Source organism: Octopus sinensis, linkage group LG7 (genome assembly GCF_006345805.1).
Source record: "Octopus sinensis linkage group LG7, ASM634580v1, whole genome shotgun sequence".
Taxonomy (NCBI): domain Eukaryota; kingdom Metazoa; phylum Mollusca; class Cephalopoda; order Octopoda; family Octopodidae; genus Octopus; species Octopus sinensis.
In genome coordinates, this window is record NC_043003.1 from 89,386,544 (window position 1) to 89,409,887 (window position 23,344).

Consider the following 23,344-nt stretch of genomic DNA (forward strand, 5'->3'; position numbering starts at 1 on the left):
TTGAGCAGTGGGGTTGATGTAATCAACTTATCCTCTCCTTGAAAATTGCTGGCCTTCTGCCAAAATTTGAAAGCATTGTTGTAGTTGTGTGGCAGCAGCACTAAATTGGCACACTGAATTCATCACTGTATTCATAGGCGACTCTCACCCTACTAGCATCATCGCTATACATGGTTTGTGCAGCTTTAACAAGCCACTCTTTTACTTCTAAATTCCTTAGGGACCACCGGATAACAGATCAAAGGATTCTGCCAAAAGCTTTCTCCAGGTCAATGAAAGCCAAGTACAATGGTTTATTTTTGACCAGATACTTCTCCTGCAGCTGTCTCACTAAGAAGATGGCATCTGTGATACTTTTCCCATGCACAAAACCAAATTGCATCTCATCTAGTTTAATTCTATTTCTAATCAACTGAGTTGTAACACTCTCTGTAACTTTCATGACTTGGTCCAGCAGTTAGTAGTTTCACTGAAGAATATTTCTTTACCCAACTTACTTAATCCATTAACTGTAGTTTTTTCCTTGATATTTTGAGTATTTTTTCTTAATTTGCACAGGAGTGGCTGTGTGGTAAGAAGCTTCCTTCCCAACCACATGGTTCTGAGTTCATTACCAAAGCCTTGTGAGTGGATTTAGTAGACGGAAACTGAAAGAAGCCCAATATATATATATATATATATACTAGCTTAAGGTGACCCGCTCTACGTGCGGGTAAGAGTGTGGTTGTTACTTTCTATTGCTTCCTTTCTGTTTTTTATCACCACATTCTCCCTCTTTGTTTCACTCTCCTTTCTCTCTCACTTTCCCATTCTCTTACTCTTCCTTTCTCTCGAACTCTCCCTCGCTTTCTCTTACTCTCTATCTTTATCTATCTCTCTCCCATTTATAAACAACAAAAATCTTGAGTAAGTTGAGAAAGAAATATATTTTGAAAGATCAATCATAAATATCAGGCAGTGACAGCGGAAAGGTTTGCTTCAAGGCAGACAGCAAAACACTAACATTTACGAGGGGCGTTCAATAAGTAATGCCTCTGACCCACTTCCCATAGCAGTAGAGCAACGACACTTGGCACAGTTATTAGTCTTTTCCTACATAGGAACTACCCAGAGTTATGCATTTCTCCCATCGTTTGATACAGCTCTGGAGACCGTTTTTGTAGAAGACCCCAGCTTGGTCCTCCAACCACGATGTGACTTCAGAAATCAAGGCTGCATTATCTGGGAAACGCTTTCCTTTCAAAATCAACTTCATGGCTGGGAAGAGGTGAAAATCAGAGGGTGCAAGGGGAGGAGTTCATAGCTGCACGCCTGTGCTTCTGATCTGGCGACAAGCGAGTTGTGGACCGGAGCGTTGTCCTGCAGGAGGAGGATGCCTTTGCTGATCTTGCCCCGCCTCTTGATTTTGATAGCTTCTCTTAATTTCCTCAAAAGTGAAGCATAATAGGCTCCTGTAATTGTGGTACCCTTTGCCAGGAAATCTGTCATCACTACTCCGTCCTGGTCCCAGAAGACTGTGAGCATAACCTTGTCAGCGGAGGGCTGCACCCTTGCCTTCTTTGGAGGAGGTGAGTCACGGTGCTTTCACTGCATTGACTGGGCTTTGGTCTATAGATCATAGTGATGGACCCAGGTTTTATCCTGTGTGATCAGTCTTTTGAAAAATTTTGACTCATCTTCTTGGCACATCTCCAAATTCATCCTCGAGCACTCAACGCGTTCTTGCTTCTGGAAAGGCGTGAGCAACCTGGAAATCCATCTGGCAGACACCTTTTGCATATGCAAATGGTCATGAATGATAGTTTCCACAGACCCGGTACTAATCTTGACCTTATGGGCTATTTGGCGAATAGTTATGCGTCGACCTTCCAAAATGGCAGCCTCAACTTGACGGACAGACGTCTCATCAACGGCAGAAGGGGGCGACCAGATCTGGGAGCTGTTTCCACAGAGTTCCAACTATGTTTGAATTCACAATGCCAGCGTTTTACAAGGTCATATGATGGGGCATCATCACCATAAGTTACTTTCATTTCATCAAAAGTCTCCCGTGGTGTGCGTCCTTTCAAATACAAAAACCAGATCACTGCTCGACACTCAACAGGCTCCATTTCACACTTGACTCAGTTCAAACACCTGTAAATCAGAAACCACAATTAGTTCAGAGCTGTAATTCGCCACTTAATCTATAGAGGTATAAATAAGTGCACATGCAAAATTTTAGCTAGATCAAACAACTGCAAGTGGGTCAGGGGCATTACTTATTGAACACCCCTCGTAAAAGGGATAGACGAACTTGCGAGCTGAATAAAAAAAAAAATAGTGGAAACCAAAGTTTGAAGGGATAGAATCTGAAGATAGTAGAGTCACCATGGCTGGCATTTCTTAACGACGGACAGCAATGTAGTGGCAGTTTAACGGCTGGCGTAAAATTTTGAACTTGATGTAAAAGAAAATTCCTAAACACCAAGTTTTGAAGTGATTCTTTCTCACAACAGTAGACTCACCAATGCAAGCATTCAAAACTTCTTCATCATGGACGGCAACACATTGAAGATTTAAAGGCTGGCGCAAATTTTTTAGCTTGATGTAACAGAGAATTCCTAAACCACCGCACCTGTAAATTTTAATCCCCTTCCAGCCCCATTTAGACCCCTTTTCACTATTAGGCAAATCAAACAGTGAAAAACATAAACCAAAACATAAAAATAAAAATATAATATACAAAATATATAAAATATAAAATTTAAAAATTGAAATTAAATTTAAAATTAAAATTATTAATTTATATTTATAATTTTAAAAAAAATATATATAACTATCAAAAAGTATTAAAAAGTTTAATATACATAAATACAGATATGTACACTTTGTATATATACATTATATATATATAATTTATATATAGAACACACACATACACACACATATATAAATTAACCCAATAAATATCTCATTCATAATATTTGTTCTCATGATTGTGTGGTGGTGGTGGTGGTGGCGATGATAATTCTCTCTATGAATGCAGACAGACGTAGAGAGAGAGAGAGTGTGTGAAAGCGCTGTTGAAGGCGGGGAGGGGGGGAAATATAGAACGCTGTGAAACGACGTTATAAAGAGAAAGTGAAGGGAAAGTAGACGCTGTGAAACAACGTTATAGATCGAATGTGATGGGAAGGGAGGAAAGTGAGTGAGTGATGGAGGAAGACATACATAAAAGAATGAGAGTAGACTTGTCAAAGTACGTTTTTGGCCCTAGCAATGACACCTTTTAAGATAGGGATTTCTAACCTAGCCCACTCGCATCCTCACCTCATTTTACATGTCCCTGTAAATTTTGAGTCAATCCGACGGGATCTAGTGGCCTTTAACCTGTTCTCAATGCCAAAACCAGACAAACAAACAAACTTTTCGCATTTCAGAATTATAATATATATATATATATATATATATATCAGTGGTAACTCCGGCATTCGGGCTGCGCCTGAGTATAAATTTAGTAAAGTGAATGTGTATTTACAAGCAAGTATGTAATTGTAGCTCATAACTTGGGCTCCTTTTATTGAGCCTGGTCGCAGTTCATTTATTTTCGTTCAGTATCTGGCAGTCGTCTTAGAAGTTTGCTGTGTCAAAAAATATCATTTGTAGCAGACATTTTCTTGACATTTTTCACATGCGCCTGACTTGGGCTCAGAGTTACAGCCCAAGTTGTTATCTATAATCGTAAAAATTAAAAGGAATTCAAATTCAGTGTTTTCTTGAAACAATAGGTTCCTATAGAGATTGAGATTTAGATTCCAGTCTATGAAAAATTTCTGTTCTACAATATTTTTGAAGGAATGAAAAATTATCCAGCAACTCAGGCTGATATGAATGAGCCTGGTAGATGTAAAAGACTAACTGGCAACTCTTGTCAAGAGTACAGTTGATAGTCAGATCACTGATGTTTGTTATGCACTCTGCTGTCATTATTATTTGATTGCCTTTATTCTGTCCGTCTGTGTGTAAAGATCAGTTGTGTTTTGTAGGGTTGCTCTGTGATGATCCCCAGTGGCGCTGATGACCTGGAGTCGCCTCTGAGATGTGTGTGTATGTATTTGCGTTTTTTGTTTGTGCCCCCACTATCACTTGACAACCGATGTTGGTGTGTTTATGTTCTTGTAATTTAGGGGTTTGGCAAAAGAGACTGATAGAATAAGTATTAGGCTTACAAAGAGTAAGTCCTGTGGTTGATTTGTTCGACTAAATGACTGAAGCAAGTAAAAGAATCTAAATACTAACCATATCTGTTTTTATATTTTCTCGACTTGTATATAATTGTAGGATATTCCATTACTTGTGATGAACCCCGAAGTTGGTAAACCTGAGGATTTAATATTGACACGAATAATGTGCCCTCCATTGTGCATTCGTCCATCTGTGGTATCTGATTTAAAGTCTGGCACGTAAGATACATTTTTTAAAGGTTATTAAGTTAGTGGAGAGGGTGGCTACCAAAGAGATTACATTTAAATAAAAAAAATGTATTTACTTCCCCTTTCCATCGATCTATCATTAGCATAATTTATGATGGATGGGACAGGGACTGATAGAATTGGTGTAGTGATGGACAGAACACCTTGCAATATTTAGTTACATCTTTCACATTCTGAGTTCAAATTTCACCAAGGTCAACATTACTGTTCATATTTTCTTGGCTAATAAAATAAATGCCAGTCAAGTAGACATAGCTGTGTGGTTAAGAAGTTTGCTTTGTTGTCACAATGCTCCAGGTTCAGTTCCACTGCAGTACCTTGGGCAAATATCTTCTGTCTATGTCTACTAATTCCTCATAAGTGGAAACCAGTGATGTGTGTGTGTATGGATATCATCATCATTTTTATGTCCACTTTCCCATGCTAGTATAAGTTAGACAGCTTGTCACATCTGAAATTAAGGATCTTTTTGGTTTGAACAGCAGTTTGTAACATAATTTCTAGGTAACTAAAAAATTTTAAACTTTGTATGCTGGTAGAATCTCTCTATATATAAACGGCAGTTTGTCTGTCTGTGTGTCTGTCAGGTTGTATCCTCACCCTGACCACGGCTTTCAACCGATTCTGATGAAACTTGACACACACGTAGCCCAATGTCATAATTCAAAACTAACGCAGCGAAAATTTTGAAAAGTTCCCCCAGTTCTGAAAAAAAAATCGATAAATTCGACATGGGTCAAGAATCTAAGCTTTTTATATGCAACACATTTTCTACAGACTGTCTAGGGGACGCAACTCAACCTTTTTAACTCTCGGAACACGTGGGGTAAGTATCCCAAAATGTATAAAAATGTACAAAAACGGCAAACAAGCAGGCAGCAATGTGAGTGACAACAACGAAAAAGTCAAAAGTGACCAAACTGAATAAACGAATGGAAAAGGTTTTTTGATGCACACGACAAAAGCGGTTTATAATAAACCAAGAGTTTGCAAGTAGCGTCCGAGGACCCTTAGGGTACGTCAAAAATTTAAGGTAAAACGTTTGGGGTGGTAGTTATAAAGAAAGTGTAAACAAAAAAAGTATTCGAATAACTTGCGGCTGCAGCAGCTATTAGCAGGAGTGGCGGTGTTGGGGGTAAAGTCTCGAATGTAATTTCTTCCTGGTAGGAATTGGTTGGGTTGAATTATCGATAGCTGTTTGATAGTTATTTGGGAGTGAAGAGAAGACATTGCAACCTACACATGTGCCTTCGTTCCCTAGAGGGAAAGGACTAGATTGGGATTAGTCGTTGCCTACTAGGAGCTCTTACATACCCGGGCAATGCTGGGCTATGCTGCTAGTGTGTTTATAAAACATCATTTTCTCTTGGTTTTATTGAGAAAATTCTATAGGTTGTAAGATATTTCGTCTTTAATTTCTTGCATTTCGATAATTTTAACCAGTCGATTACCTCCATTGACGTAAACAACATTCCATGCTGTATGAATATGTCCCTCGTTTAAGAAACAGATTGGGTTTATTTACATTTGTGAAGAAAAAAAGATACCCTTCCCCTAACCCTAACTCTAACCCTAAATCTAAAATAGATTGAAATGCAATAGATCGATACTAGGGTTATAATTATGGGTGACAATTTCATATGACACCGCTAGGAAAAACTCCCATTTTTCCTAGCGGTGTCGTATGAAATTGTCACCCATAATTATAACCCTAGTATCGATCTATTGCATTTCAATCTATTTTAGATTTAGAGTTAGGGTTAGGGGAAGGGTATTTTTTTTCTTCACAAATGTAAATAAACCTAATCTGTTTCTTAAACGAGGGACATATTCATACAGCACGGAATGTTGTTTACGTCAATGGAGGTAATTGATTGGTTAAAATTGCCGAAATGCAAGAAATTAAAGACGAAATATCTTACAACCTATAGAATTTTCTCAATAAAGCCAAGAGAAAATGATGTTTTATAAACACATTCTACCAGTATATGAAGTTTAAAATTTTTTAGTTACCTAGAAATTATGTTACAAACTATCGTTCGAAACGAAAAGATCCGAAATTAATTCTTCTTTGGAGTTATGATCCTCCATGTCTCACTTGCACAAGTCATTTTTTAGGATGGTTTTGATAGCTTGATGCCCTTCCTTACACCAACCACTTTACAGAATGTACTGAGTGCCTTTTATTGTGGCATCAGCACTGGAAAGGCTGTCTTGGTCTCTGGCAAGACTAAATGGTCTTCTCTTTGTTATCTCTGCTTGTTTACCAGTATCAGAGAATTGTTTCAACCCCAGCAAAACTAAAGATAATTTTCTTTTCCTTGCTTTGTCTTTGTATGTTCATTCCTTTCTTTCATGCACAACTGGGAAGGGGGCCAGAGTGAGAGGTTGAAAGAAGAGTAAAGTAAGAAACAATGATTGGATCAAGATGGTGGTAAAAAAGGGAGTAATAGAATAGAGAGTGAGTGATAGACAGGTAGTTGGTGAGGAGATTAAATAGAAACAACATGAACAGTGGGAAAAGAGAGAAAGAGATGGATAAGAGGGAGATTTGGTGATAGAAAGGGTATATTGCAAGTGTTTGTGTGTGTGTTTGCATATGTTTGTTTCCTTGTTTTCTCATTGTGCAATAATTGTAAACAAGCATCACTATCATCCAAGCAGTGTAGTTTGTTTTCAATCTTCCATGGAATCATGTCCAGCCATGAAGAAATGTTATCTTGCTTGGAAGCAAGTGATGGTTGGCAATAGGAAAGGTATCTAGCCATAGAAAATCTGCTTCAATAAATTCCATCAAACCCATGCAAGTATGGAAAAGTGGATGTTAAAACAACAACGATGATATATGTATATATTTAATAACAGTTTGACTAAGCTGCACATTACTTCAAGTTTCATGGGTGTAAGACATATAAATCTCATCAGATGTTCCTGTCTTTGAACATCTGACAAGATGAATGTATTCTATGCTCATGAAACTTTAATGTAGGACTGAGTCAGACTTGTTATTCAATACATGTAACTCTAACCAAATGTGGTGAGTACTACTTTGTTTCATTTGTTCACTCACTGATAAACATATTTGTGTATGTTTTATGCAAAGAGTAATGTTTTTTTTTTACCTAAAAATTCCATACCATTTTATTTTCTTCCAGTAATGAAGATGATATAACAATGAAATTAACGGAGATCATTTTTATGAATAATGTCATTCAAAAACATCGAGCCTCTGGGGCTAAAATGCAAATGATAATGGTAAATATTTTAATTCCCTACTGTTGCTTTATAATCTGCAAAATGTCAGGAATTCATTTGAAACCAGCAGGATTTGGAGAGTATACAGACCTGTTTTGATGTATACAGGCTTCTTTTAAGGCAGATCTATTTAAGGGATGCAGGGCTATCGATTTGACAGGCACTTATTTAAGGGATACAGACGAATTTAGTTTTTTTTGTAACAGTTTTATATTTATGCTAATTTGGAGAGTTGGAAGCTGTCAGCCAATTGGAGCAATAGTTTTTATTGCTGGAGACTCTACCTACAGCTAATTACTCCTCTACAGATCAGAAAATTACTCAGATATAAGCCAGCTAATTACTTAATTATGAAGCAGCTAATTACTCAGCTCTGGACCTGTTAACTACCCAACAATGAAACAGCTAATTACTCAGTTAAGAAGCAAATCAGCATGGATCTAGTATGTCACTTGATGTACTAGAAATAGTAGCCATATACATGGTCATAAAAATTGATGTGAGATATAATGTGTGAGGGGATAGAACTACTGTCATAAAAAAGAAGGAAGGACACATTGAATAATATAGTCTTAGATACCCTATGCTTAAAAAGTAGACAGGATAGTTATGGATGAGGTACGTCACATCATAGGGCTATACAATCTGGACTGAGTTCCTTGACAAAACACCATTTATCCCCAGAATGGCAAGATCAGCCTTAATGATTTCTAGTATATGTCCTTCTACTTCCTTCATTGAATCCTATGAGTGCTAACTTTGCCTTCTTCTCTCTGGACATGTATCGGTGTCAATTTGCTTGACCACATTCCACTCCAATAAGTTTATGATTATATGTCATTGTGAGAAATTGATGTTTAAAATATGTCACTTTTAACCTTTCACAAAATATTGTATTTATAATATGAAGGAAAATGAAATATTGTGATGTCATGGCTTTCCTGAAGAAGTCAGTAGTATTATTATATTTATAGACTGAAGAATTTTATGATATCAGTAGGATAGGTTAAAGACGTGGAAATGTTATGAAGTTCATACCTGAAGATATCAGTAGCGCATAGAGTGAAGGAAATTGCAATGTTGTAATGTCTATGCCTTTACTAAATACAGTATTATTACAGGGTATTATATTTACAAAGTGAAGACAATAGAGATGTTGGGATGTTCAGTTTACTGAAGCTATCAGTAGCACAAGTGAGAGGCTCTAGCTTCAATTGAGAATCAAAATCCGGTGACACACATGACTTCACTCAACATCACTTACTCAGCTGGGATATATATCTGTTGACAACATGATACCACTGCAGTTATACAATACTAATATGGTATTAATATTAAAGTTTATTTTTAAGGCAGTGAGCTTGTGCAACCGTTAGCACACCAGGTATAATGTTTAGCAGCATTTTGTTTGTCTTTACACTCTGAGTTCAAATTCTGCTGAGGTTGACTTTGCCTTTCATCTTTCCAAGGTTGATAAAATAAGAACCAGTTGAACACTGGGGTTGAGGAAATCAACTTAATCCCTCCCACGAAATTTCTGGCCTTGTGCTAAAATTTGAAACCAGTATTAAGGTTAGTCTCTAATTTCCAGTTATATTAACTGAAACTGAGAAGAATTTAGTGTTGTCTCAGGACATGGTATAGTGTCAGGGGATTACCCAGAGTTTATGATTTAAGAGGCTAACAGGCATCAGAAATTAAAGACTTTTGTGAAGCTAGTGTAATTCCTAAATGAAAATGCCTTATATCTATGTGAAACAAAAAATATTTAGATTTACTTTTTTATATTTGTTATTAGGAAGATTGGGACTTTCTCCAGTTGCAGGTGGCACTATTATATAACAGTGAAACATCAGGGATTCCACTCCATATGCAAGTATGTCATCTTTGCCTTTCATTGAAAACCGAAGTATTAAATTTCTGAAGAGTAGAACATCATAGTGGGTGCTTTATATGTATTTTGTTCAGTAATTCACTGTTTGGGGTTTAAATCCAGCTAAAGTTAACTTTGACTTTCAATTCTGAGGTCAGTAAAATAAACGACAGTAAAAAAAAAAATAAAAGCAACTAAAGTGAAACTGCAATCCTTAATTATTAGGTCATTATTTTGTTTTTTTAATTTATATTTACTATCTGTAAACAATTTTATTGGCCAAGTTCTTAAGCTGCAGCTGTGCAGTTGAGAAGCTTGCTTCCCAGCCATGTGGTTTTTGGTTCAGACCCACTTGCACAGCACTGTGGGCAAGTGTCTCACATGTGTTGTTCATTTCTGGTCTCTCACTGAAAATGGCCGGCCATGAAGATATATTACCTTGGAAACGGGTGAGGATTGATGACAGGATCCATCCTATCATTAAACCTGGCTGTAGAAAATCTGCTTCAGCAAATTCCATCTGACCCATGCAAACATGGAAGAGTGGACACTAGAATATGATGATAATGCTATTTATATATCTATCTATCTATCTATCTATCTATTTATCGGACCTCCAAATGGAGAAGAACTGGAACGAGATAACGAGTAGGGTGGTCACTCTCGCCCAGCAATGGGCCGAGAGGAAACTGTCCCTAAAAGGTCGGGTGGAGGTGGTGAACGCGTACATCGCGTCCATCATCTACTACCGCCTGACCGTCGTACCTTGTCCCGACCCTACCATCACCAAACTAGAACGCATCCTCTTCCGCTTCTTGTGGAAAGGATGCGTCCCGATGGTCAGGCGATCCATTTGCTGTCAACACCCGTTAAAAGGAGGGCTGGGCATGCCGTGGTTGATGATGCGCAGACACGCGCTGAGACTGCGACATCTCCGGCTCTATGTAGACGACGGTGAACAGGTGTGGTCGCCGTTTGTGAGGCACGCATTCCCGCAACTCGTCTCCATGACCGAACTACAGTCGTGGATCAAAAAGAGGCCGAAGAAGGGCGAATGGCACCGCGAGTGTCGCGTTGCTCTGAGGCAACTCTGCCGTCCCGGGTCGACCTTGAGTGACTTCAACACAACCAAAGCATTCTATAGGGGATTAGTGGAGGGGAGGTACGACGACGAGCTCGGGGCAAACCTGGGCGTCGACGAGGAATACCTGACCCGCCTGTTTCAAACGACTTTCGGCCCGGGACCTATGGACAACTTCCAGAGATCCCTGGCCTGGCGGTGCTACCGAGAAGCGCTACCCGTTCGGGATAAGCTCTATAGGCATGGCTCGAGAAACACGGGGCTGACCTGTCCGAGATGCGGGCAGAGCGACGAAACCGCTCTGCACGCAATCGTGCAGTGTCCAACAATTTCCCACCTGTGGGCTTATGTCGAACGACTGCTGTCACGTGTGGGACGTGTCGGTTTATCAGCCGAGTCTATCGTTAATATCGTCATGCCTCCTTCCTTCAAACGGGAAGGAAGAGCTATTTTTATCATACTTGTGGCTATGGCGAAAGAATGTATCTGGTGGACGCGTCTGAAAGGATTAGAGACAAACACTTTCCTCTCTGGTCAATCTCTCATCAACTTCTTCAAGTATCACTTGAAGAAAAAAGTGAGAGTAGAGAGGCAAGTTTTGTCTAGTGAATGTTTTAAAAAAAGATGGGTGAATGTAGCAAGGATGGCACGTATGAATGACGAAGCCACCTTGACTATGATTCTATGAACCGTAAAAATTAATACAGAGAGTTGCTTATTTGCAAAAAAAAAAAAAGAAATATAACATGTGACTTCATTGACCGAGGTTACCGTGGTCTTTTCCGTAGGCTTTTCTTTCCACGGGTAAACCTCACCTGTCCTCCCCTTTACACTTCATATTGACAATTCTGTGATAACGATCCCTATTGATCAATTTTTTTTCCTCTCCCCCTTTTTTTTAACCCCCTCCTTTTTTGTCCTCTTTCTCTCCTTTTACGATCCCTTTTGATCGACCCCCCTTTTTTATTTTATTTTATTTGTTATTTTATTATTATTATTTTTTTTTTTAATTTATTTATTTTTTATTTATTTATTTATTTATTTATTTTTTTTAAACCTTCAAAAGAAAAGCTCTACCTTGTAATTTGTTCTATCTGTGTGCAGCCCTGTGTGGCTAATAAAGAAACATATATATATATATATATATATATATATATATATAAACTCGCCATATAAAGACTTCTTTTCATATAACATCACAAACACCAAGTTGTTTTTTTTTAGTGAAAATGATAGCTGTAAATGGAAATGGTATGAGACATTGCTATAAGCAGAAGAGAAACTATATAACTAACTTAATGGATGGTGTCAGTTGTAAAACTCTCTTAACTGATATAACAGTGTTCTCTGCAATTCTTAGGCTTCAAAAATAACTAAAAAATGACTCAGTCAACAATGAAGCTAAAAAGTGTGAAAAGAACTAGACAAATTGTAGTAATTTCCAATAATTTTTTTATTAATTGTTAAAATATTGTAAAATCTTTTATAGCCCAAAAAATTCACTCGAGGTTTTGTTCAGCGACTAAAAGGAAAACAAGGACGTTTTCGTGGAAATTTGTCTGGAAAAAGAGTTGATTTCTCTGGAAGAACTGTGATATCTCCTGATCCAAATATGAGGATTGATCAGGTAAGTAATGCATTGATCTTTGATAATGAAGACAGAAATTTGTTATCAATAATTTACTCTTTACTTCATCACTAAAAAGTTGTTCCCTAAAAATGGAAGACAACGATGACTGAGAGATTAGAAGGGGTTAGGCCAACAACTGTAAGATATAAATTTCACACCATGACCTCAGCAACACTGACACTAAACTTACAGTGTCAAGTAAATATTACCTTTACCTATTTTCAGACACACAAATGTGAATTATCCACTTGAGTATTAGAAGACAAAGTCTTGTTAATAATTAACCTATGGGTTGTAGTTGTTGCTTTTGTTGTTTCATAAACCCCTGTCATCTCTGATAGAACTGATTCATTTGATTGAGGGAAAACCTCCAAGTATGTTTAAATTTAGTTAACATCATATGTAATTGTATATTCTGTCATGTTTGCTGTGTACTCTAGATATATTTATTGTATACTCTTGACATGTTTACTGATTACTCTAGATATGTTGGCTATATACTCTAGACATGTTTACTCTGTACTCTAAGAACATTTATTGTATACTCTTGCTAAATTTGCTGTGTACTATAAGGAGGTTTACTGTATGCTCTAGGCCTACTTATGTTGTACTCTAGGTAGGTTTACTGTGTACTCTACCATATTTGTCAAGGTCATTGATGATGAGAACTTACTGTTGGCGTTCAAACTGAGGAGACTCTGGGACTGAAAATAAGATGAAGGAGGGCTCTTGTGTGTGAATTTCTGTCTGCAGACGACTGCCCTCATGTGGACTCAGAGTCTGAGATGCAGCAAGACATGAACATTTTCTCTTCTTTCTGCAATAACTTTCATCTCACTGTCAAGGATCAGTCTCCATTGACTGTTGACAAGTTTATTTACATAAGTAAAAACACACTTTCAAGAAATGTCTACATCAGCAGTGAAGTCAACAGCTGAAATACTAGAGTCACCATTTCTTACAGTACAGTAGATTATACAAGAATGGTTTTTGGAAGTGTTTCAATCTTCAATAGAAGTTGAATGTTTACAGGGCCATTGTTCTACTAATTTTGCTATATGTCACATATACACTGTGTATATATATATATATACATGTATACATATATGTGTGTGTGCCTCGGCATGTGTGTGTGCCTCTTTGTCTTGACATTGCACAGTGAATGAATGTCACCATTATACAAGCAGTGACCTTCATTTCAAATCTTTTGTGTAAACATGTCCAGCCATAGAGAAATAGTGCCTTGCTTGGAAACAGGCAAGTGATGGTGACAGCAAGGGCATCAAGTTGTAGAAAATCTGCTTCAACAAATTCCATCTGATTCATGTGAGCAAGGAAAAGTGTACTTAAAAGTGATGATGGGGATGTATATGTGTGTGCTTTTGTGTGTGTGTGTGTGTGTGTGTGTGTGTGTGTGTGTGTACTCAGATGGGTAATTGGTATATCAATACCAAACCCAAACCTGGAGCAGTTTGGGTTTTACCAGGTCTAAAAAGGTTATCTTAGACTCGCTGAATATCACAACAGCAATTATAACATCACAATTATAACTTCATAAAAGAACTGCAAGGCCAAGGCAATATATATGTCCTGGTTCCAGTAATTAGATTGTAACCATGCTCAGGGGCTGTCATCAAAACTTTTTGTCAATCTATCAACATCACTAATTATTCCAGTTCAATAGTTATGGTATTTATTTCTTAAATGACAAAATTTTACCTTTTGGTATTAAAAGTATACATCATTTTACATTGGTATACACAAAAACAGACATTCATTCACTCATACACATTTATCTGTGCATGTTTGCCTGCCTGTCTGTCTGTCTATCCCTGAGCCCTTATCTGGTGGTCAATGTGGAAACTAGGGATAGACAAGTAGTCAGTGAGAGCTGTACAAGCCATGTACAGGGACAATGTCAGTAAGGTGAGGGTTGGCAATAAGTATAGTGAAGAATTCCGGATAGGAGTAGGGGTCCACCAAGGATCAGTCCTCAGCCCCCTCTTATTCATCATAGTCCTCCAGGCAATAACAGAGGAATTCAAGTCAGGCTGCCCCTGGGAGCTCTTCTATGCTGATGACCTTGCTCTTGCAACTGAATCACTATGAGAACTAGAGAAGTTTCAGGTCTGGAAGCAAGGATTAGAATCAAAGGGCTTTAGAGTTAACCTAGCAAGAACCAAAGTCTTAGTAAGGAGGAAAGCAGACAAATCACAAATTCCTTTAGGTAGATGACCCTGCTTGATCTGTAGAAAAGGCTTAGGTAGAAACTCCATAAGATGTACCCAGTGTAAGCTATGGACACATAAGAGGTGCAGGAATATCAGAGGATGGTTAACAGGTTAATAGTTTTTGTGTGTAGAAGGTGCACAGGTACAATTAACATCAAAAATGTGCAGAAAATAGATTCCATCATGTGCCAGTGGGGAAAAACTACAAGTAGTCAATAGCTTCTGTTCCCTAGGTGACCAGGTCAGTAGTAGGAGTGGATGCTCTGAGAACAGCTGCTAGAATACAAATAGGCTGGGCAAAGTTCAGAGAGCTCCTACATCTGTTGGTAACAAAGGGCCACTTGCTCAGAGTGAAAGGCAGACTGATGCACAGGCTTGAAAGAAATGAAGCTAGTATGTGTAGTGTCAGTGTGCATGCACAACAGAGTGTAAGTGTTCTGAGAAAAAAGCTGGACATAAGAGTCATCAAATGTGGTGTGCAAGAGAGATGACTATGCTGGTATGGTCATGTGATACATATGGATGAGGACAGCTGTGTGAAGAAGTGTTGTACTCTAAGGGTGGAGGGAACCTGTAGACCCAGGAAGATATGGGATGAGGTGGGGAAGTGTGATCTGAATGTTGGATCTCATGGAAGCAATGAAAAGTGACCGAGATCTTTGGCGATATGCTATGCTTGAGAAGACCCATCAAGCTGAGATCGTAGTCATAGCCGATGCCAGTGTTGTGTAACTGGCCTGTTAAAAGCACCTTTCAAATGTTGGGTGATATACTGTACTTGTGAAGACCTGTTGAGCCAAGTGAAACTGTAGTTGTAACCAATGCCAGTCCCGTGTGTGGCATCTGTGCTGGTGGCACGTAAAAAGCACTGTTTGAGCATCAGGCCTCATGGAGGCAGTGACAGGTGACCAAGAGCTTTGGCGATATACTGTGCTGTGTAGATCTGTCAAGCCAAATGCGACTGTAGTCATGGCATCCAGTCAAAGAAATCTTGCCAAATCAGATTGGAACTTAGTGCAGCTCCCTGGCTTACTAGTTTTCAGTCAAACCGTCCAACCCATGCCAGCATGGAAAATGGACATGAAACGATGATGATGATTGTATATATATATATTAGGGTAATAACTTTTTGCTATTATTTGAAGTAAACAATTTCCTGTATCAAAAGTTGATGAGCAATTTCATTTAAGTAGGGAAAATAACCTTTACTTTGTGTTTTTTAAAAAAACATCTCCCCCAACTGAAGAAATCTAACACCACTTTTAACCCAAATCATGCAAAATTTTAGTGAGGTTCATAAAGCCTGCTCAAGTTTTTACCAAACTTGGTTTGCTGACTTAGTGCAATTCAGCTTTCAAGTATAAGTAGCTGTTAAACTAAAAAAGAAAATGAATAAAGCACTACATTTAAAAAACTGGTCATTGCATTTTGATGGCAAATATGTTGATGACCAAGAATACCAAGTGCTGGTTTTAAAGAATGAACAGAGTGAAGTTAAGTTAGAAGCACACCAGTTACCAAATGGAAAAGCTGATACTGTTGTGAAAGGAATAAAAGCTGTTTCAGATGAATACAATTTATGGAACTGTGTAAAGATGATTGTCACTGATACAATGGGCGTGAACACTGAGAAAAGAAATGGCATTGTCATTTAGTTGCAAAGATTGTTTGCTCTAAAGGGTTTGAAAGAATTGTAATTTATAGGTTGTCAGCATCATATCCTTGATAGAGTTCTTTGTGTTGTAATGGATAACAAACTTGGAGAAAAAAAGTTATCTCCCAATATTGAATATACATTCATCCCAGAGCTTCTAGGTAATTACAAGAAGCTCCAGGCTAATTTCAACAATGGTGAAGAAAAGATTACTTGATCAGCAGGGTGGCAAGATGACACGAAATTTCTATTTCATTTGACCAGAGTTTTTCGTTTCTTGGAAGAAACCGGAAAATTTCCTACTGTAAAGTTTCAAAAAATATCCAACTTGAGTAAGATGGAATTCTCTTTTGGCATTTATTCTTCTACCACAGAAAAGAGTTTTGCTTCTCAATGTTTGTCGATTCATCTCTTACAGCTGGGCTGATTTTAGGTTTACTGACCAAGTGTTCAAAGCACATGATTATCAGAAGTTATGTGGTAGCCTACAAATTCATAAAAAAGCATTGAACTATGTAAAAAAAACTTTTGTAGTTGAGAACCATCAAAACCGGAAATTCCCAGAACAAATCAGAATGCAGAACGAGCAATCAAGTGCCTTCAAGATCTTTATAATGTTTGTAAAAAGGAGAAACTTCAGCTTTGATTTATTTTATCTAACAAAACATTAATTCTTTGTTATGTTTTAAAATTTACTAACATTCAGCACCCTTTTCTTATACAGTTATCTAAAATTGGAATTAAGTTAAAAATATGTATTGCTTTTTATACTGTATGTTATTGAATGCTTTTAGTGACCTCTGTCTTAAAATAGCCTAGAATTCAACCTTTGCATAGAGCAATATCAATTCAGTAATCTTAAAAATGTATAAATACATTTTTATTCCACATCTCTCTTGCATTTACAAGGATTTAGGCAGTGGAAATACTGAAATGCGAATATAGTGCCACTTGGTGATTATAGTTTAAAAAACTCATCACTCAGAAACTACTTCAACCAGAAAGCTGGAATTTCAGAGATACTATTTCTGCATTGCATCGAATCAGCACACAAAGTTTGGCAAAGACTTGAGCAGGTGTTATGAACCCCACTAGAATTTTGCATGATTTGGGTCAAAAGTGGTGATCGATTTTTTAAGTTAGTGGGAGTGACGTTTTTTTCAAATAATGCAAAATAAATGTTAGTTTCCTGACTTTTGTGAAATTATTCATCAAAATACAGCATAGGGTTATTAGGTTATGAAAAAGCCATAACCCTAATATATATATATATGTATATATTCATATATCATCATCATCGTTTAACGTCTGTTTTCCATGTTAGCATGGGTTGGATGGTTCAACTGGGGTCTGGGAAGCCAGAAGGCTGCGCCAGGCCCAGTCTGATCTGGCAGTGTTTCTACAGCTGGATGCCCTTCCTAATGCCAACCACTCCGTGAGTGTAGTGGGTGCTTTTTACGTGCCACCTGCACAGGTGCCAGACGAGGCTGGCAATGGCCACAATCGGATGGTGCTTTTTACGTGCCACCGGCACTGGTATCACAGCTACAATTTCCATTGATGTTGATCGATTTCGATTTTGATTTTCACTTGCCTCAACAGGTCTTCACAAGTAGGGTTTGTGTCACAAGAAGGAAAGGTATGCATAAGTGGGCTGGCTACATCCCAGGTAGAGGCCACGAGTTATGGTCTCACTTGTCCTGCCGGGTTTTCCCACGCACAGCATACTTCCAAAGGTCTCGGTCTCTGGTCATTTCCTCGGTGAGACCTAAAGTTCGAAGGTCGTGCTTCACCACCTCGTCCCAGGTTTTCCTGGGTCTACCTCTTCCACAGGTTCCCTCAACCACTAGCGTGTGGCACTTTTTCACACAACTATCTTCATCCATTCTCACTACATGACCATACCATCGCAAACGTCTCTCTTGCACACCACAACTGATGCTTCTTAGATCCAACTTTTCTCTCAAGGTACTTACACTCTATCGAGTATGAACACTGACATTACACATCCATCAGAGCATCCTGGCTTCATTTCTTGCAAGCTTACGCATATCCTCAGCAGTCATGGCCCAAGTTTCACTGTCATGTAGCATGGCTGTTCGTACACATGCATCATACAGTCTGCCTTTTATTCTGAGCGAGAGGCCTTTTGTCACCAGCAGAGGTAAGAGCTCTCTGAACTTTGCCCAGGCTATTCTTACTCTAGCATTTACACTTTCAGCACACCCACCCCCACTACTGACTTGGTCACCTAGGTAACGGAAGCTATCAACAATTTCTAGTTTTCCTCCCTTGAATGTGGCGGAAGTTGGTCTCTGAGCATTTTCAATGTTTATTGCTCCTGAGCATCTGCCACATACAAAAACTATCTTCCCAGTTAGCCTTCCTTTGACATTGCTGCACCTCTTATGTGTCCATAGCTTACGCTTGGTGCATCTTATAGAGTTTCTACCTACGCCTTTTCTATAGATCGAGCAGGGCCATCTACCTGAAGGCGTTTGTGATTTGCCTGCCTTCCTACATTTGGTTTTAGCGAGGTTGATTTTAAGGCCCTTCGATTCTTATCCTTGTCTCCACACTTGAAACTTTGCCTCTAGTTCTGATAGTGACTCAGCAATTAGAGCAAGGTCATCAGCATATAGGAGCTCCCAGGGTCATCCTGTCTTAAATTCCTCCGTTATTGCCTGGAGGACTATGATAAATAGGAGGGGGCTGAGGACTGAACCTTGGTGGACCCCTACCTCTACCCTGAATTCTTTAGTGTACTCGTTGCCAACCCTCACCTTACTTACAGTGTCTCTGTACATGGCTTGCACAGCTCTCACTAACCATTCATCTATCCCTAGTTTCCTCATTGACCACCAGATAAGGGATCGGGGGACCCTGTCAAAGGCTTTCTCCGTGTCAACGAAAGCCAGGTACAGGGGCTTATCTTTGGCTAGGTATTTCTCCTGCAGCTGTCTCACCAGAAATATGGCATCAGTGGTGCTTTTCCCTTGCACGAAACCAAACTGCATCTCATTCAAGCTGACTCTCTCCCTAATCTGTTGGGCTATGACCCTCTCTGTAACCTTCATTACCTGATCCAACAGCTTGATACCTCTGTAATTATTAGTATCTAAAGCGTTACCTTTACCTTTGTAGTAGTTGACTATTTTGCTGCTACACCAGTCATTGGGTATGACTCCATCGTGTATCACCTGGTTAACTATACGGGTGACTAGGCTATAGCCGACACTACCAGATATTTTAAGCATCTCTGCAGCAATTCCTAGTGGGCCTGGGGCTTTCCCTGTCTTCATGCTTATAATTGCCTTAACTACTAAGGAACTGTCAACTCAGATAGCTGGTCCTTCTGTTGGGTCGACATTCGGCAGACTCTCTTTATCCCATTCATTTTCCTCATTTAGCAGCCTCTCATAATGGTGTCTCCAAGCCTCTCTCTTTGCATCCTCTTTCAGCGCAAGTGAGTCATCATCCATGCAGACACATTTCTCTCCTACCATATCATGATTCTCTCTCACACCCTGTCTTGCAACACGGAATACCTCAAGTCTTTGGTCCTCACGGCACAGAACATTGGCAAATTTTTTCTGATCTGCTTCCCCTCTGGCTAAATTAACCTGTCTCTTAGCTTCTCTTTTGGTAGTCTGATACAATTCCCTGCTACCACCATTTTTCCAGTCCTTCCAAGCCTGTCTCTTTTCTCTAATAGCCCTGTCTACAACATTGTTCCACCACCACGTTATTTTGGGTCGAGAGGGGACTTAGCATCATCCACAGATCTGGTCAGTGGCTCTCAGCAGGTTGTCCCTTAGAGAACTTTGAGACCTCTAGTTGTCACAGGTTGTCCCTTAGAGACCTATATAATAATAATAATAATTTTAGGGAGTATAACTCCAAACTTACAGGGAAAAATTCAATTTAGTATTAAATCAAATTTCACAATATAAATATATAATAATATATATAAATTAGAGAAAAACCACTATTATGTAATTCAAACAATGATAGTCATAAACCAAATCATAAATAAAAAATAAAATATATTATTTATATATATATATATATATATATATTATAAAACATATAACTAGATCACAAAAAGTACAAAAATGAATTAACAATATATAATAAGGAAAAAGACTACGTATGTTTCATGGCTATAATTTCAGTTCGAATTACAATTTAATAGTATTTTAGTATGTCTAATGGAATTAAAAATTATTTTTATGCATTTGTGTACATTTAAACTAATTAACTATTATTTTACAGAATAATAGAATTAAAATTTCTTTGATTGAAACCCTTTTTAACATGGAAGTGTCCAAAGAGCATTTGAGGCACATAATCCTTTATGAATACAAAAAAGGGAAACTCTGCAGCCGAAGTGACTCAAAACATACACTCAGTTTATGGGAAAGAATGCTTGAATGAAAGAACTTGCAGAAAATGGTTTGCAAAATTCAGAAGTGGAGATTTCAGCCTTGAAGATGAAGATCAAACAGGACGTCCAGTTGAGTTTGATGATAAGCTCCTTGAAGCATTACTTGAAGAAAACCATGCTTTATCAGTTGAAGAATTGACAATAAAGCTTAGTTCAAACTATACAACTGTTCATCATCATCTTCAACAACTTGAAAAGGTTCCTAAACTTGGAAAATGGGTGCCTCATGAATTGTCCAAAAGCAACCACAAATTCCGAGTTTACATTTGCTCTTCTTTCCATTCTCATGAACTCATTTCACCCTTTCTGGATAGACTTGTGACTGGTGACGAAAAATGGATCTATTGAAATGTTAAATGTGATAAATAGTGGCTTGGTAAAAGGGAAAAAGCTCAACCGCAGCTGAGAAGGGAACTTCATGGGAAAAGCTTCTTCTCTCTATCTAGTGGGATTGCAAAGGAGTAATTCACTTTGAATTGTTACCACCTAATGCAACAATTAATGCTCAAGTCTACTGTTAGCAATTAGAGCATTTGAAGCAAGCTTTGAATAAAAAAAGACCTGCTTTAAAGAATTGAAAAGGAGTGATGTTTCATCAGGACAATGCGCGACCCCACACTGCAAAGATCACATTACAGAAGATCGAAGAGCTTGGTTGGGAAAGCATTCCTGTTCCATTTTATTCTCCCGACCTTGCTCCTTCAGACTACCATTTGTTTCGTAGTTTACAGAATCATTTGGGGAACATAACTTTTGCAAGCCAGGAGGAAGTCGAAACTGACATTTCAGAGTTCTTCACTTTAAAACCAAAAGAGTTTTACATTGATGGGATTAAAAAACTTGTAAATAGATGAAAGGAAGTCATAGATAATCAGGGAAAGTACCTTGATTAAATTTCAATTAAATATAACATTTGATCACTTGTTTTCTTTATTCAAAATTCGGACAGAACTTATGGGATGACCTGATATATATATATATGTTTTATCCTCACAAGACAGCGGGACGCAGGGTTGCTCCCGGGTGAAGAATGTACCCCCCCCCCACATAGGCTAGTCATTAGTGACTTTAGACTTGAGGCCAGAAGCATACCAAGAAGCAGACCAATCCCAAAAAGAAGGATTTGGAAGCTAAAGAACCCTTCACATGGTCAGAGATTTAGGTACATCCTCATCAAGAAATTTGATGAGAGGGAGGTGGAGCTACAGACGTTGGACATAGAAGGTAGCTGGAAATTCCTACAGGACAGCTTGCTGAATGCCACAGACCAAGTCTGCAGATGGTGCAAAGTCCCTTCCATATCTAGAGTTATGTGGTGGTGAAATAGAACGGTAGACAAAGCCATTAGAGCAAAGAAACAGGCCTGGAAAGCCTGGAAGGGTGGGGGTAGCAGGGAACTGTACCAGGTAGCCAAAAGGGACGCTGGGCAGCAGGTATACATATCCAAGGGCGAAGCGGAAAAGAAGAAGTTTGCCAATGTCCAGTGATGTGAGGACCAAAGGACTGAGGTATTTCAGATAGCAAGACAGTGTGTGAGAGAAAATTGTGATGTCACAGGAGAGAAATCTGTCCACATGGATGATGGTGCACTTGGTTTTAATGTTTCTGAAAAGAAAGTGGCTTGGAGAAGCCATTGTGAAAGACTGCTGAATGTGGAGAATGAATGGGAGGAGGAGAGCCTGCTAAATGTTGACCCAGTAGAGGGACCAGCTATCCGAATGGACAGCTCGCTGGTAGATAAAGCAATTAAGATATGAAACCAGGAAAAGCCCCCGGCCCATCAGGAATCACTGCTGAGATGCTTAAAACATCTGGTGATGTGGGCTATAGCCTAGTCACCCGCATTGTAAACCAGGTAGTTCATGATGGAGTCATACCCAATGACTGGCGTAGCAGCACCATAGTTAACTGCTACAAGGGTAAAGGTGATGCTCTAGATAGAAATAACTACAGGGGTATCAAACTGCTGGATCAGGTGATGAAGGTCACGGAGAGGGTCATAGCCTATCTCATTAGGGAGAGAGTCTGCTTAGATGAGATGCAGTTCAGTTTTGTGCCGGGTAGAAGCACCACTGATGCCATATTCCTGGTTTGACAACTGCAAGGGAAATACCTAGCTAAAGATAAACCCCTCTACTTAGTTTTCATGGACTTGGAGAAAGCCTTTGACAGCGTCCCCCGATCCCTTATCTGGAGGGCAATGCGGAAACTGGAGATTGACGAATGGTTAATAAGGGCTGTACAGGCCCTATACAGAGAGGTCGTTAGTAAGGTTAGGATTGGCACTGAGTATAGTGAAGAATTCCAAATAGAAGTAGGGGTCCACCAAAGTTCAGCCCTCAGTCCCCTTTTATTCATCATAGTTCTCCAGGCAATAACAGAGGAATTCAAGATGGGTTGCCCCTAGGAGCTCCTCTCTGCTGATGACCTGACCCTCATAGCAGAATCACTACCGGAACTAGAAAAGAAATTTTGGGTGTGGAAGCTAGGTTTAAAATCAAAAGGCCTTAGAGTCAATGTAGTAAAGACCAAACTTCTAGTAAGTAGGAAGGTGAACTCATTGCACACCCCTTCAGGAAGGTGGCCCTGCTCGATCTGTAGAAAAGGTGTAGGTAGAAACTCCATAAGATGTACCCAGTGTTAGCTATGGACACATAAGAAGTGCCGGAACATCAAAGGAAGATTAACCGAGAAGATA

At 38.9% G+C, this 23,344-nt stretch overlaps 1 protein-coding gene across 2 annotated transcripts in view; it reads left to right on the plus strand.

Moving 5' to 3' along the window:
• LOC115213857 (DNA-directed RNA polymerase III subunit RPC1) overlaps window positions 1-23,344 on the plus strand; it is a 208,632-nt gene that overhangs the window by 90,146 nt on the left and 95,142 nt on the right. For both annotated transcript variants that reach the window (XM_029782797.2, XM_036504894.1), the window contains 4 exons: window positions 4,324-4,445; window positions 7,631-7,730; window positions 9,529-9,606; window positions 12,174-12,311. In XM_029782797.2, coding sequence (XP_029638657.1) covers window positions 4,324-4,445; window positions 7,631-7,730; window positions 9,529-9,606; window positions 12,174-12,311 — 438 coding nt within the window. The remainder of the gene's footprint in view (window positions 1-4,323; window positions 4,446-7,630; window positions 7,731-9,528; window positions 9,607-12,173; window positions 12,312-23,344) is intronic.